This window comes from Dryobates pubescens, chromosome 10 (genome assembly GCF_014839835.1).
Source record: "Dryobates pubescens isolate bDryPub1 chromosome 10, bDryPub1.pri, whole genome shotgun sequence".
Taxonomy (NCBI): Eukaryota; Metazoa; Chordata; class Aves; order Piciformes; family Picidae; genus Dryobates; species Dryobates pubescens.
The window spans coordinates 32,637,734-32,652,389 of record NC_071621.1 but is presented as its reverse complement, the minus strand read 5'-3'; the positions used below and the strand labels follow the sequence as shown (position 1 = coordinate 32,652,389).

Sequence of the window (14,656 nt, the reverse complement as noted above, 5' to 3'; positions counted from 1 at the left end):
GTCTGCATGACCAATCTGTGAGCACCCATGGCCTGCAGTGAGGGGCCAGAGGATCTACAAGTGCATTGTGAACTCACAGAATTTTCTGCTCTAAGTTTCTTGTGACAATGAGGCAGAACCTTTGAGCTCATCCTCCATAAAAGTAACAAGAGAAGGAAAGAATACAGTTGTGGCCATTAGATTTGCAGTTGAAGCAAACAGAGAAAGACAGCTAGAGCAGCAGTGTGAGGGAAGACGAGGAGAACATGTGGAAGCCATGTGTTCAGCATCTCTCTGTTAGCCTGGCCCTCTGGCCCTGCCAAGCTAGAAAAACAACATTACGAAGTAGTGTCAGGGCCATGAAAGGAGAGGAGGGAGGGCAAGAGCCAGGTGAGAGCAGGATGAATGTGGAGGAGGAGGAATGGCTAATAGCTTTGGGAAGTGGAGGAGGGGAAAAGTAATGAAGGACTTTACCAGGAGAAGGCTGTGAGTGTGACTTTTGTGAGCAAAAGAGGCAGTTCGAGGCTGTGGTGAAGAGTCCTTCTGACCTGTGTCAGAGAGCCTGTGCTTTGATGACAGTCTGGGAGACGCAAGCACAGACAGTATGTCCTGGGAGAGGCCTCCAAGAACCACATAATGGAGCTTTTCAATAAATAGCCCTTTTGACACACTGGTCATCCCAATGCCCTTCATGGGCTTGACAGAGTAAACACACATCCAGTACACTACGAAGGGGGCTGCTGATCTCACTGGCTCTATCAGGGCCCCTCAAATGTATTGAGTGTGACAAAAATGTGTGTCAAAGGCTTTACATATGGTTGATACACATAGGAAGTTTTTTGAAGTACATACTGTACTCCAGGGGCTGGATTAACTTCTGCAGAGCAATTCTGGTTCACCTGTAAATAGCACAGACTAAAGGGCCTTATGAAAACAAGTTACTGTGTGTAGGTCTTTATGGTGACTGACCAAGGTGATGAGAGGGGAGCCACACAGGTGGCTCACAAACTTCATCCCAGGCCTGTCTAAAGGTTCCTGAGCTGCCCAGTTTGACACTGACAGCACCTTAAGAGATCCAACATGGAGGACAGTCCTGCATAGTCTGAGGAGGACGACCTTCATGCTGCAGCCGGGGCTGTGCTCTCAGGTTCACCATCAGCACAGACGGCAGACTGTGCCTTCGGGTTGCCTCAGGGCACCCCTGGGAGGACAGCCTAGAGTTACCAAAGAGGCTCAGAATAACCTAACCTGGAATCAGCCATTGTCTCTGTTCTGTAAACTCATAACTCTGACGGAAAGAAAGAGGATTTTGTGGTAAAAGGAAAAAAAGCAGGAAGGCAGAGGGATGGGGTCAGAGTGTGCTTGCAGCTGCTGGCCATCAAATTCCAATTCAATCAAGATGACTGAGTTCCAGCTCCCGAGAAAGAGAGCTTTTGACGACGTATTGACATAGCCTGAACTATAGTGGTCCAAGTGGCAGCGCTATAATTATAAGGATTATATTTAATATTTCACTTGGAAATGAAAGTCTGAAACACTGTGACTCTCTCTCTCTCTCTCTCTCTCCCTACAGGCAGCCGAAAATATGTCCTAGGAACCATACCGCTAATACACAAAGTTGGTACGAAAAAAGAAACCTTGGAACTCAAGTCATTATGAAAGGGGATCATGTGGCTGGCAGCTCAGGTCTGCTGGGAGTTGAACAGTGAGCAGGAAAAATGAGTGTGAAAGGAAGGGCAATTGGATTTGTAAGAAAAATGGAAAGTAGTTTTTTCAAGTCCAGAATTAACTGGTTTAAGGAAACAAGTCAGTTGATAATTGATCCGCTACTTACTTTTGAATTCAGCTTCTTTTTGTAGCATGTCGTGGACTTCAGCCAGGCTGAGGTCTGTTTGTTGAACAGAGACCAAACTCCACAAATACTTCTAGACTTGCTTAATTCTACACATCTTGATTTCAATGAGCTTACCCATGTGTGCACAATTAAGCACATACATAACTGTTTCCAGGAACTGGGCCACGGAGGTAAGCAGCCCCATGCTGAAGACCATGTCTCTCTAGCTTGGAAAGATGTTGTGAACCAAAAGCTTTTAGAGAAGCAGAGAGAATGCATATCTTTGGAAAGCAAAAGAATTTACTATAAACTGGCATGAGGACCAGAAATTAAGAGCTTAATTCTGTATTAGGCTGATGTTCCACAGTGCCATGTCCCTAGTGTTTCCCATAGGTCCTTTCAGGAGGGGCCAATCAGATCAGAATCAAGACTCAAAAGCTGATACTTCAAAAGCTGAGATACTTTAGCAGTAGAGAAAAGGGGGGGAAAGGTGGAGGGAAGGAAGAAGAGGGAAAAGGAAATAGGGGAGGGGAGGGGAAGGGAGAGGAGGGGAGGGGAGGGGAGGGGAAGGGAAGGGAAGGGAAGGGAAGGGAAGGGAAGGGAAGGGAAGGGAAGGGAAGGGAAGGGAAGGGAAGGGAAGGGAAGGGAAGGGAAGGGAAGGGAAGGGAAGGGAAGGGAAGGGAAGGGAAGGGAAGGGAAGGGAAGGGAAGGGAAGGGAAGGGAAGGGAAGGGAAGGGAAGGGAAGGGAAGGGAAGGGAAGGGAAGGGAAGGGAAGGGAAGGGAAGGGAAGGGAAGGGAAGGGAAGGTGACAGAAGAAGGAAGGAAGAAAGGAAGGATGGATGTATGAAAGGGGGAAGGGAGGATGGGAGGAAGGAGGGGGAAGGGGGGAAGGGAAGAAGGAAAGGGAAGGGGAAAGGGAAAGAGAAAGGGAAAGGGAAGGAAATGGGAGTGTCTGGAGGTGGTTTCTAAAGCAATAGAACCCTAAATAAATGCTCTGATTTTCCAAATTGAAAAACAGAAACTGAACAGCCCATGCAGCATTTTTGCCAACTGTCACTGGGGTGGCATTTCTGAAATCTAGTGGAATGACTCATCCCAAAACAACAACTGTTGCCAGTAAGGTCTTTCCTTCAGGTCTAGTTGTTTGAATGAGAGAGCTGTAAAAGCATAACAAACAGAAAAATCAGAGGCAATTCCTTCTTTTGGGTTTCAACTACGAAGCTTCCTGTGAAGCTATCTACTCTCCAAGGTGCTTTCTCAACCAACTGATTGGGAATTCATGTGATCCTCCAGTCCAAGGAAAGGATTGGCCCTGCTGGAGTGAACTCTTTGTTCATTAAAACAAATTCCTCCTTCTGCACCTAGTCACCACCTCTCACACCACGTATGTAAGCAGGAAGCATCCCCCTGAGCCATTCTGCCCTCCACATTAGCGGTTTCATGTGGCAGCAAACATTACCAGGGGAAGCATGACCCTGCCAATAGGTAGTACAATTCTCAAATGGTTTGAGACAGATACCCCTAAATTGGGTGGGAGCAGACCTGGCCCAAAGAGTACACTGTAGGGCAGTAACTAAACACAGCTCTGCCAGCACTGATAAGCATCCTTCTTTGGCTAGTACAAAATACAACCATTTCAGAGAGGCTTTCTGAAGCAGTGTTGTTTTGCTGAATAATTTATGTCCCTGAGCCCTCTGAAAATGAGCAGCATACACTTCAGCACGGCAATAGCTATTCAGTGGAGACAGTGCACATTGTGTTCAGTAAGCTCATTGCTTAAACACTGTTGCCATGACTATAAGAAAGTGATTATACTATTGTTTACAAGGAACTCTCAATAAATCATTACCACGGTAGCCAGAGTTTCGCCTCAAGTCAAAATTTCTGGGAAGGAAAGAAAGAATCTCACAGGTCCAGATAACTTTGTGATCAAGATAATTCCACTGAAAGACTCTGAATACAGCATACAGTAAGGAATGAAAACAAGTAAGGCTCAGAAATGTCTCAGGACTGTTGACTGTCAGGTTTTCTGGCTGTCTCATTGGTGAATTCCACGGGAAAGAAAAGCTCTGCTAACTCTATAACTGCTGTAACTCATTTTCAAGGAAAAAAAAGATAATTTATAGGGCAAGCACCAATGCAAGAGTTCCACTGTGATGAGTAACTTCATGAAACCAAACACAATGTAAAGGAAAAGAAAAAGATTTTAAAAATCAGAAACATTTGGGATTATGAAATAAGGCTTTTCAGTGTCCTGGAATGAGATTGATACCTAGAGCACTTCGTTCTGAATCCTCTAGTGCCTATGTCCAGTACATGACCTCTTTATCTCAATAGTGTGCTGATGATCAATTGTTTCCAAAACTAAGAAGTAACTCCAAAGCTGTCGGAAAGTCATCCTCACATTTCCTATGGACACTAACAGGCCACAGAACACAAAGCAAAGAGATGATTAATAGAGTGCTGGACTAAGAGTCAGGAAATCTGGGCTCCGTTCCCAGCTCTGCCACTGACCTGCTATTTGACCTTGGGCAAGACACTTGACCTTTCTGTGCTTCTGTTCCTCCTTCCATTCTTTGTCTATCTTGTCTCTTGAGGCCCTAAGGTATGCAGGGAAGGGCACAGTTCTCGCTGGGTGTTTGTATAACACCTACTCTAGGGAGGTGCCTGCAGAGCTCTGTAATAAAGCTAGGGTACTACAGGGATGACTCTTGCACAATAGCATGTTTTGTTTCAAAACAGAATAGCCACCATGAACCTTCCTGGGGTTTCATCTGCTAGTCCAGGATCCCACCAGGTCTTTCAGCCAGCTCCAGGCTCAGGCAGCAGGTAGATAATTTTGCTTCTTCGGTGTCAGAAGCACTTTTATACTGATTTCCTATTGGTACTAAGACCTCTGCAGCTTGCTTCAGCTGGGTTTGCAAGCACCTCAGCCTTACGACTTCATGACACAGATAAAAGTCTGCAGGAGCCATTTCTGAACAAAAGGAATTTATTCAGGAAAATGCCAACACCTCTGTGTGAAGCCACAGGTGTGAGGTATAGTCAAATTAAAACCAAACTAAACGATAATTTTCCAGTAAGTGTGTTGGAATTTTGTGTGTAAGTAATTCAACTGAAAAATATTTCTGACTCTTTCTCCCAGCTTGAGCCATAAGCATGATCCTTCCTCCAGCACTACCAGATGGGAGGCAACCAACACATGCAGGACAAGGTGGCTGCCACCTGATAGTTCTAGGGTGCAGCTCCAGCCTCAACATAGAGTGGGTGACTTAGGTATACACTCTCAGTTCCAGTCCCACTTTGCTCCTTGTTTGCTGGAGCATCAAGTACATGAAGTGCCTGCACACAGATGACTTAATTGAGAGACTAATTTGACTACAAAGTGATGCAGCCTCAAGAGGAAGTAAAGCAAGAAAATAGGAATCATACATTTCTGACTGTGAATTAAAGGTTGGGAAATGCTTCCCTCTCCGACAAAGAAGGGGCACAGCTACATTTTGCACTTTTGTTGTGAATCATGGTAATGTGATGCCATAAAAACACAGCTCTGGGATTTGTGTGATTATGAACATGCTGTGATAAAAGACTCATTTGGGTCTGCATTTCCAGTACTCATACCTGTTGGTCAGAGGCTGAAAAGGGGATTTAAGTGCACCTCAATGGCTCAAAATACAGAAGTCAAATAAGAAGAATCCATCAGCTCATGTACATTGCCTGCAGCATTGCCAAAACAAACAATCAAATATTCTGTCTTAAGCTCCATCAATAACTAATTTGGCTCCTAAGCCATAAAACTCATGATCAGATCTCAGAACACTTTGCAAAGGTGATAAATATAATTTTTGTGTAGACTGCCATTTATGGAAGTGAAGTAACAGGAGCAATCTGTGGAACAGATCCTAGAGTCAGGATAGAAAGTTTACAGCATGCTCACCTAAGAACTGTTGCATGAGTGCTGCAGGTATTTTTGTGTTAGTTTTTCTTGTTGGCACCACAGTGCAATTCTGGATTGATAACCTGTACCAGCTAATACTTTGGAAGAACTTGAGCACAAGCCCTATGAGGAGAGGCTTAGGGAGCTGGGATTGTTTAGCCTGGAGAAGAGAAGGATCAGGGGTGACCACATTGCCCTCTACAACTACCTGAAAGGTGGTTGTAGCCAGGAAGGGGTTGGTCTCTTCTCCCAAGCAACCAGCACCAGAACAAGGGGACAGAGTCTCAAGCTGTGCCAGGGGAGGTTTAGACTCTAAGTGAGGAGAAAGTTCTTCACTGAGAGAGTCGTTCATCATTGGAATGTGCTGCCCAGGGAGGTGGTGGAGTCACCATCCCTGGAGGTGTTCAAGAGGGGATTGGACGTGGCACTTGGTGCCATGGTCTAGTCATGAGGTCTGTGGTGACAGGTTGGACTCAATGATCCTTGGGGTCTCTTCCAACCTTAGTTATACGTGATACTGTGATACTGTGAACTTGAAAAGACATGACAAACTCACAAACTGGCTCTCAAGTGGCTATAGGAAGCTTTTTGTGGAAATCTGGGGCAAGAATAGAATAGAATAGAATAGAACAGAATAGAATAGAATAGAATAGAATAGAATAGAATAGAATAGAATAGAATAGAATAGAATAGACCAGGTTGGAAGAGACCTTCAAGATCATCGCATCCAACCTATCATCCAGCACCATCTAATCAACTAAACCATGCCACCAAGCTATGCTTTCAGCTGGTTTACAGCCACTGATTCAGATTTGTGGGAAACACAGCCCTGTCATGAATCCCATCAGCTTCATTCTGCAGCTGCTGGGAGTATGATCACTGGGAAGTGGCACAGAGGAATGCTGACATGACACCGGACAGATGCCAAAGAGTTAAAACCTTGTTCTTCTCTTTGGAGTGGCCAGGTGCCTAAAGCTCTTCTATGTACCATGTAGTTGGTTGTGTGCCCTCTGAAGTGTTGTGTAGTGGTTTCTTTAACCACATTCCTAAACTCCACAGAAATGGTGGTGTCAGGTCATTATCAAGTGGAGCCCAGGGTCCCATGTGCTAGTCAGTGAGATGCTACAACCTGAGGAGCTCAAGCATAGAAGGGAAATAGTGGCACCACAGGAGACATAAGCTAGGCCACAGAAATGCTTTCTGGCACAGCGGCACCTCTATGCCTGTGTTTTACTAGTTGGAGCAGCTTGCTGATTTCCAGCTCCTCCCACACCACATAAGAGGCACAGTATAAATGGAGCAGTGGAGATAACTGCCCTTCCCAAAGTTGTCAAAGGGACCAGGACAGGTCTCTTCTTTTCCAATAATGAGACATGGGTGGAGTTTTGGCTTCATTAACCAGCAGACTTGTAAGAAAGTCAGAGTACCACTGGCCTCCAAAGATGATACCTTGGTAGAAAGGACCGTTGACAGCAGTTAGGAAGAGGAAGAGAGGCACGTTATGGCCCTTCTTAACCTCCTAACCAACTAACCTAGCTGCTGAGGTTTTTCTGGTCACTGCAAGCCAACCAAACCCCACATACACCTTCTGCAGAGAGTATTCTTTGCAAGGGGAGAAGTAATAACAGTAAGTCCAAGTTTTGGCAAAGCAGCTTCTCTGACTCAGAGATACCTTCCTTAGGTTCAGATTTCCCCACAAAGTGGGTGACATTTTTGCTACAGTCACGCTTCTCTGCACAGAAGAAACAGAAGCTGTTTTGGTGCTACAGACAAGGGACTCAATTTGAGAGCTCTAGCAGGGGATGTGCCATAATAGTCAGGGAAGCTAAGAAGCCCATGGGTTGGCCTCAGAGAGTATGTCCAGTCCAGACAAGGAAGCTGGTGCTGGAAGCTGCAAACAGTCTGTTACACAGTTTCAGAGTGGAGGAAACTTTCATTAAATGTACTCAAAGCTTAAAAAGCCGCAAAGGAGGCAAGTGATTTGACTGGAGTGCTAGGACTGACAAGGCTCCAACACTAGCATAAGTTTAACAAACTCACTTACTGAACTTTTTATTAAGTATGGCTTTTATGCAGTTTCCAGGGTGGCTTCTTCACAGAATCACAAAATCACAGAATCACAGCATGTTAGGGGCTGGAAGGGACCTTGAAAGATCATCTAGTCCAATCCCCCTGACAGAGCAGGATCACCTGTACCAGATCACACAGGAATGCATCCAAGTGGGTCTTGAATATCCCCAGAGAGGGAAACTCTTGATGTTGGTTCAGAAAATTTTCTCACAGCCAAAGGGAATGATGATTTTAAATGGCACCCAAGTCCATCCTAACCAAATGGCTCAAAGCAGGACAGAGGGCCCATAACAGCAGATCAAAGTTTTCCACCCAGAAAGGCAATGTGACTTACTCATTTTACACGACATGGCTATGTAAGCTGTCTTAATGAGAATCCAGCTTCACTCCTGCAGGAGCACAAGGAGCAGACCGCAGTCCTGCACCTCACATACAGCACATTTCATTGCTTTGGCACCAAACTTTGTTTAAAAAAATCCCGCCCCCCCCAGCTTTGCAGCATGCTTTGTCCTTTAATCCACCAGTGCTCACTGCACTGTTATGTTGTGTCACTTCATATCTGGTCACCTTACACTGCTTGCTGCCAAATGCGTCCAAAAGTTATGCACATGTGGGACCAGAAAATGCCACTATTTCTGCAGGGTACCCTAGCAGCCCACTAGCAAACAAAGCAATTGGATTGGAAGATAGGGAGGTGTAAACTTAGGCCAAAGACACCAGAGGAAAATCCTTCCTTTTAAAATAATGTTAGCAGAAGGGAGGCCAAACCTCAACAATCACAGTGTGGACCATTTAGAAAAGTCACTAGGAAACAAAGTCAGGGCTTCCATGATCATTGAAGGATGTCCACATAAAATATCTGCCTAAACTGAGGTTCTAGAAGCCAAATGTGGGCATTGGCACATCAGGCAACCCTGTCTTCCACTGAGGTCCTCAGGGAACTGAGACAAATACATTGGCTCATCCAGAATGGTACAGCCCTTGATGAGAATTTAGGGGAGCAAGAGGAATGAACTCATTCTCCTCTAACTTGGCTAACGTTGTCTTTATGAGATTATTTTCCCTGTTCTTTTTCACCTGCTTGCAGACTACATCTATGAGCAGGCCACTTTCACAGTCACCCTTTTGAGTACAGAAAATGTTAATGTATTTAAGTACTATTTTGAAGTAATCCTTACAATGATAAATGCAGCACAACTTTGAGATGGGTGAAAGTAGAACAGGTCACCTGTGCCTGATGACGAACATTGCTTAACACATTCAGAGCCACTGGTGTGATGGCAATGAAAGAATCTGACCAGAATAACACAATAATGCCCATAAAGCAGAGTTCCTGGCTTGGACAAAGCAAAATGAACAGTGCTTAGCCTGTGTCTGGAGAACGAAGGAATGAGTCGGCCACCAGGGTTTTGAAACTGCAGCGCAAGAACTTTGGTATTACTAATTCAATGCTTAAACCACTGAGGAATGCCCTCCAGAGCTAACTGTTTATATATAACATCAATAATATAAACAGGTAAGTGCTGGAGGGCATATACATACAAATAGATGTGTATATATAAAAGAAAGAGTATTTTATCTGTTCTACTCTGCACCATGAAAAAGTAACACGACCATATAAATAAACAAATGTCAGCTCTTGGGAAATGCAGGGAGGAAGAAAGCACAAAAGCTTTCCTAGCCATGTCCTGAAGAATAAATTTCTCCTTCACATACAGCCACATCCATTGGTCCAGCAGAAAAAAAGATCTCTAATGAGAAAACGCCGCGGCCAAAAATGCTTTCTCAAAACTCAAAGTAACGCTGCCAAATGAAGCCCAACCCAAACTCCACTGAAAACCACTCTCTCCTGCCAGCTTTAAGCAGGGAAAAGATAATTATCAAATAATAGTATCAACACAGGCAGGTAATAAAGTCAAGCTCTTTGATATGTTCAAATGTTATCGGGTGTCAAATATTTGCTCTCGAGCCCAACTGTGTAAACGACCCATCCAATGCCCCTAAACACAGCAGGTGCACTTGTTACAAGAGCAGCGGGGCCTGCAAAGCAAAGGAAACAACACAGCTGTTTTCAGGAGAGGAAGTGTGTGGACAGTCTTGGTTTTGCAAAGAGTGTCCTGATAGCCAGAACTCCCCCAAAAGAGTCATGCATTTTTCTGTGTGGAGTTTGTTTTTTACTGGTGGACCTACAGCAAGAGTCAGAGATGTGCCCAGGCTCAGTGTGAGACTTGCACGAATGCTCCTGTCTTGTGCTTGCCTGTGTCAGAGCTGTGTCTGCCCCAACTGAAGCTCAGAGATGCTTCCTGGACCTCAGATACGCTGTAAGCAAAATGTCTGAAGTTGGTGGTATAGTACATATAAGGCTTCCACTGGATTTCCTCTTAGGAAACACTCTGTAGAGAATGAATTCTGCTTAAAGATGGTTCTCTTCTCCATCTATTTATAAAACACAGGACAACAAAAGTAGTCTGCCTTGTCCTTCCTCTTCGAGTACCCTTAGAATAACTGGCAGAGCAAATTCCCCCTGCAGTTGTGGCTGGATTGAAAGCAAGACCCCATTATTCCCAGGCCCATCCCTGCCCCCTGAATTTTCAAGAACAAGAGCCCAATGCTGTGCTACCTGTTTTATGACCCTCAGCCACTTGAATTCATCCCACTAAGACGCTGTGTGGTTTACTTTTCTTTCTTAATAACTGCAACAATGTTCTGAGGAGCTCTTGGTAAGGGAAACATGTGTCTCCATTACACAGAGACGTGACTTTGAACCAATGCCTTTCCTTCCTGTTCCTTAATGAGGCAGTGCTACCAGAGTGGCACAAGAGGGATGTCTGTGTCAAACGCCGAGTAGAAGGATCAGTGATGTGCAGTGATACAATACTGCTTCATGAGCCAGCATTTCTTCTGTGTCAAAACATGGTTTAGGGCCCCAAACGTCACGCTCAGTGAAGTCATGTACCTTGTCAGCAGGATCGCTGAATGCTAGCATGCAAAAATGAGGGGGACTTTGTCAGACCTTCCCCTTGTCAGAAACACATATGTGTGGAGTTAACTGGGAGGTAACACAGCATGCAAACACGGAGCAAGGGCTGTGCACAGCCTACTCCAGCACAGAGCAAGTTAACCATCGCCAGCAGTACTTCAGAAATGCATTTAAAAGATGAAAATCTTTCATTATTTTCTTTGGAGTGTGCTCATTTTGCACTTGCAAACAGCTGCCTCCAGCTATTTCATAATAATAGTAACAACTGGGAAGAAAACCTGTTAACAAAGGGGAAAAAAAGCCCACACAGGCCTTGTTCCCTGATTTCACAAAGTTGATTTTTCTGGGACATACATTATTAGGCAAAAGTCCTTTTTTTTTTTAATCCTTTTCTTCTTTTCCCATAAGACAAAAGCAAAGCATTTCATTAATACGCACTGGAAAAATAAGATAATGGCTTTCTTGATTGTGACAAGGAACGTGGAGAGATTTAATCTGAACACTGAGTCAGGTCGAAGTGCCTAAACTCCCTTTGGACACAATGTTATCACGTTAACACTTACATCATCACCCTGACGAATGATGCTGAGTAACGCAGCCCTGAACGTCGATCCACGCACTGCTGCGAATTCCCAGGTAAGAAGGGAGAAACAACCGGGTCCCATTTTAGCATGTGCCAGGCACCAAGAAAGATAGGTTTGATATCTGGAGTGGTTGGAGCAATCTATTTTCATCCATTCAAACAGCAGTCACGGGCCTATCAGGATGCAGTCACTCCTCTTAATATTTTGCATGTGTGCTGGGAATTAAAGAGTTGGAAGGCAGCACAGTGCAGCATATGCCTTCGAAAGCATGGTATAGAGACCGCTTGTAATATAGTAACAGGAGGCAATGCTTCACCTCCTCGACATATTCAGAGCAATTTCTAGATGAAAAAGGTCAACGTATCATTTACAAAGCAATAGTGCCTGGAAAACTCTTGTAACTATGCTCCACGAAGCACACTCAGTAACAAACGAACCGTTCCTGGTGAAGCTGGTGATCGGAGCACCGGGCACAAGACACCGTCACCTTAGCACTGCTCCTGCAAGCACCTCCGGGACACTGAACTGCACACGTGGGCTCCTGGTGCTTAGCACTGCCCGTCTGCCCCGTGCAGAAATATTGCCCGAGTTGGAGGGACACAGCAGCAACTGCCACCTTGAGTAAAAATAGCTGCCTGAAGCCCTGACCCCTGGGACAAAACAGGCTGGGGGCAATGTGAAGACGGGCGATACTTCAGCACTGCTTGGGGATGGATGTGCTGACCGTGTCCACAGCCAGTGCCCCTCCTCAGGGATGCCCGCTGTCACCACCTCAATAAGGAGACGGCAGAGGCACCCAACGCATTTTTTTAGTACCACAACAGGGTTTAAAACCATCTCCAGAAAGTCCCAAAATCCCTTCGAGGGAAGTCACATCCTTCAGCTCCCCTGCTTCGGGCCTGGCAGTAGTACGCTACTGCTCCTTACACCTTCGATGCCACCTCGGGGCCCCGCACCAGGTAGGGACCACCGCAGGGGGCAAGAGGCACAGCGGGTGGAGCCGGGCAGCCACGGACACCCCACCACAGGACCGGCCTCGGAGCTAACCCCACCTTCACGCCTCGCCCGAGGGAGGGCTGAGGGAAGGAGCGGGTGCTCTGATGGGAGGGAAAGGGGGAGGGGGGGCTTCTCCTCACGCTCGCGCGTGGCGGCCCCTCCCTGCCGGCAGGGGGCGCTGTGACTCACCGCCAGGAGGGCCGAGGCGCGCTGCTCCCCCGCCGGCTGCTCCCCGTTGATGCCGCCGTTGCTGAGGAGGTGCTGGTGGTAGTCCGGGGGCGCGGCGGCGGCGGCTGTGGTGGCCGAGCCGCCGGCAGCAGCCGCCTTGGGGTGCTTGCCGGTCTTGCGGGCTCCCTGCCCCTGCTGCACGAGGTGGAGCAGCTGCAAGGTGCTCTCTCGCTCGCGGTCGGAGCTCTCGGCGCGACCCCGCTCGTAGCGCCCCTCGCAGCTGAGGTGGTGCTGGCGGCAAACGGCGATGCGGGCCCGCAGCCGCTCCACGATGGCGCTGTGCACCCGGGGCGCCGCCGGGCCCCCCCCCAGCAGCCCGGCCCCCAGCCCCGCGGCCTGGGGGGGAGCCGTGTCGCCCATCGCTGTTTGCCGCTCCTGGCCCTCCGGATGGGTCGGTCCTCACTGCCGCATGGAGGAGGCGGGGGGGGGTTGGGGCGGGAAGGCGGGGGCAGTGGCGGCGAGAGCCCGAGCCCGGGGGCTGGCGGCGGGGCGGAGGGCAGTCAGCCCCGCGCCCCCAGCCCACCCCCACCCGGCCCCCGGGCAGTGACGGGCCCGCGGGGGGTTGACAGATCGGGGGTGGGACGGGGGGGCGGGGAGCGTCCGACGGCTGCTAGGGCTGTGCCAGCATCGGCCGGGCGGGAGGCGGGGGTCGGGGCCGGGCAGCCCCCGCCGAGGGGCTCCACGGGGCGAAAAGGGCGCCCGGGGAGGCGGGGTGGGCTCCGCCGGGGGAGAAGGGCGGAAAGGAAAAAAAAATATATCAATTCGGGCCGCTGCTTCCAAAATGAATCCCTGGATGAAGGAGATCTCCCTCGGGAATGAGTGAGACTTGGCAGGTTTATTGATTTTATTTTATTTCCAGGGAGCGGGGGGAGTTATTCCTTGAAGTAGAAATTTAAGGCATTGTCGTGCTCGGTGACACGAAGAAACCCCCCGGCGGACCAAAAATCTCGTCTGTTTGGCGGAGTGGGGTCTGGGGGTTGGTTTGTTGTTTGTTTTTTTTTTTAATCTAAAGTCTTTAGTAAAATGTGCAAATAAAGAGCCGGGGGAGGAGGAGTCGGCTCGGGTTAGTTTAGTCTTTGTGCTTTCTCGTTTCTCTCGCCCGCTCTTTGCTGGCCACACTCTTCGGTTTATTACTGTGTCCAACTGTCTGCCGCTAAATTGTAGTTCCTCTAAAAATTAAGAGAGACGAATCCCCGAGTCCGGAACAATGTCAGTCAGTGGACTTCCAGACCACGCTTTCGCCTTCAGTTAATCCAGCCACTGGATAGAATCCGTATTGCTTTCAGCGCTTATTTCCCCCCTTAGTAATAAAGCAGCAACCTATGAGCCCAAGCAAAGAACTCCTCTCGCATACTTTGCCTTATGCTCCCAGATATCGAACAGTTTCAAGTACAGTTTCAAGAAAAGCACGGGAGGGGAATTAAAAAAGAAAAAAGCCAGCCAGCCCCTCTTCAGACAGTAATTGCGAACGGAGAGTTGCACTTACAAACTTCCAGCATTTTGCACCCAGAACAGTCGAGCCACTTATCCTTTGTGGGTTTTGTATATTCCACTCCCGACCCGCCGGGCTGGGTGGTTGCCGGTGGGTTATCGCCGCTGCCTCTGCCGGACGCTGCTGCCGCCGCCGCCGCCGCCGGGTGTCCGAGCTGCCCGTTGCTGCTCCGTGCGGTGCGGTGCGGAGCGGGGCGCTGCGGGGGCGGGAGGCGGGTGTCCGCGATAGCGCGGCCGGGGAGGCCGGGGCGAAGCGCGGAGCCTCCCAGCGGCCGCGGAGGGGAGTCGGGCCGCCGCCGCTCCCCGGGAGGTATTTGCATGGGAGGAAGCCAAGGAAATCCCCTTTTCCCTCCTCGCTCTGTACCTGGGTGCCGGGCCGGGGCGCGGGCGGGTGCTGCGCCGCCGGAGCAGCCGCCGAGGAGCGCAGCCTCCCGCTCTCCCTCCTCCCGCGGCGGCGAGACCTTCAGGCGGTACGAGGGAGTTCTCAAATAAATCACGGCGCTGCGCTCCTCTACCAGCTGGATTTATCTGGAACAAGCGGCAGAAAAACAAGCAGT

At 48.4% G+C, this 14,656-nt stretch overlaps 1 protein-coding gene across 1 annotated transcript in view; it reads right to left on the bottom strand.

The window, feature by feature from the left end:
- Window positions 1-13,009, bottom strand: part of MAML2 (mastermind like transcriptional coactivator 2) — a 261,439-nt gene extending 248,430 nt beyond the window's left edge. Inside the window, exon 1 of the mRNA XM_054164918.1 lies at window positions 12,570-13,009. Coding sequence (XP_054020893.1) covers window positions 12,570-12,968 — 399 coding nt within the window. The 5' untranslated portion in view covers window positions 12,969-13,009. The remainder of the gene's footprint in view (window positions 1-12,569) is intronic.
- Window positions 13,010-14,656: the final 1,647 nt, after the last annotated feature.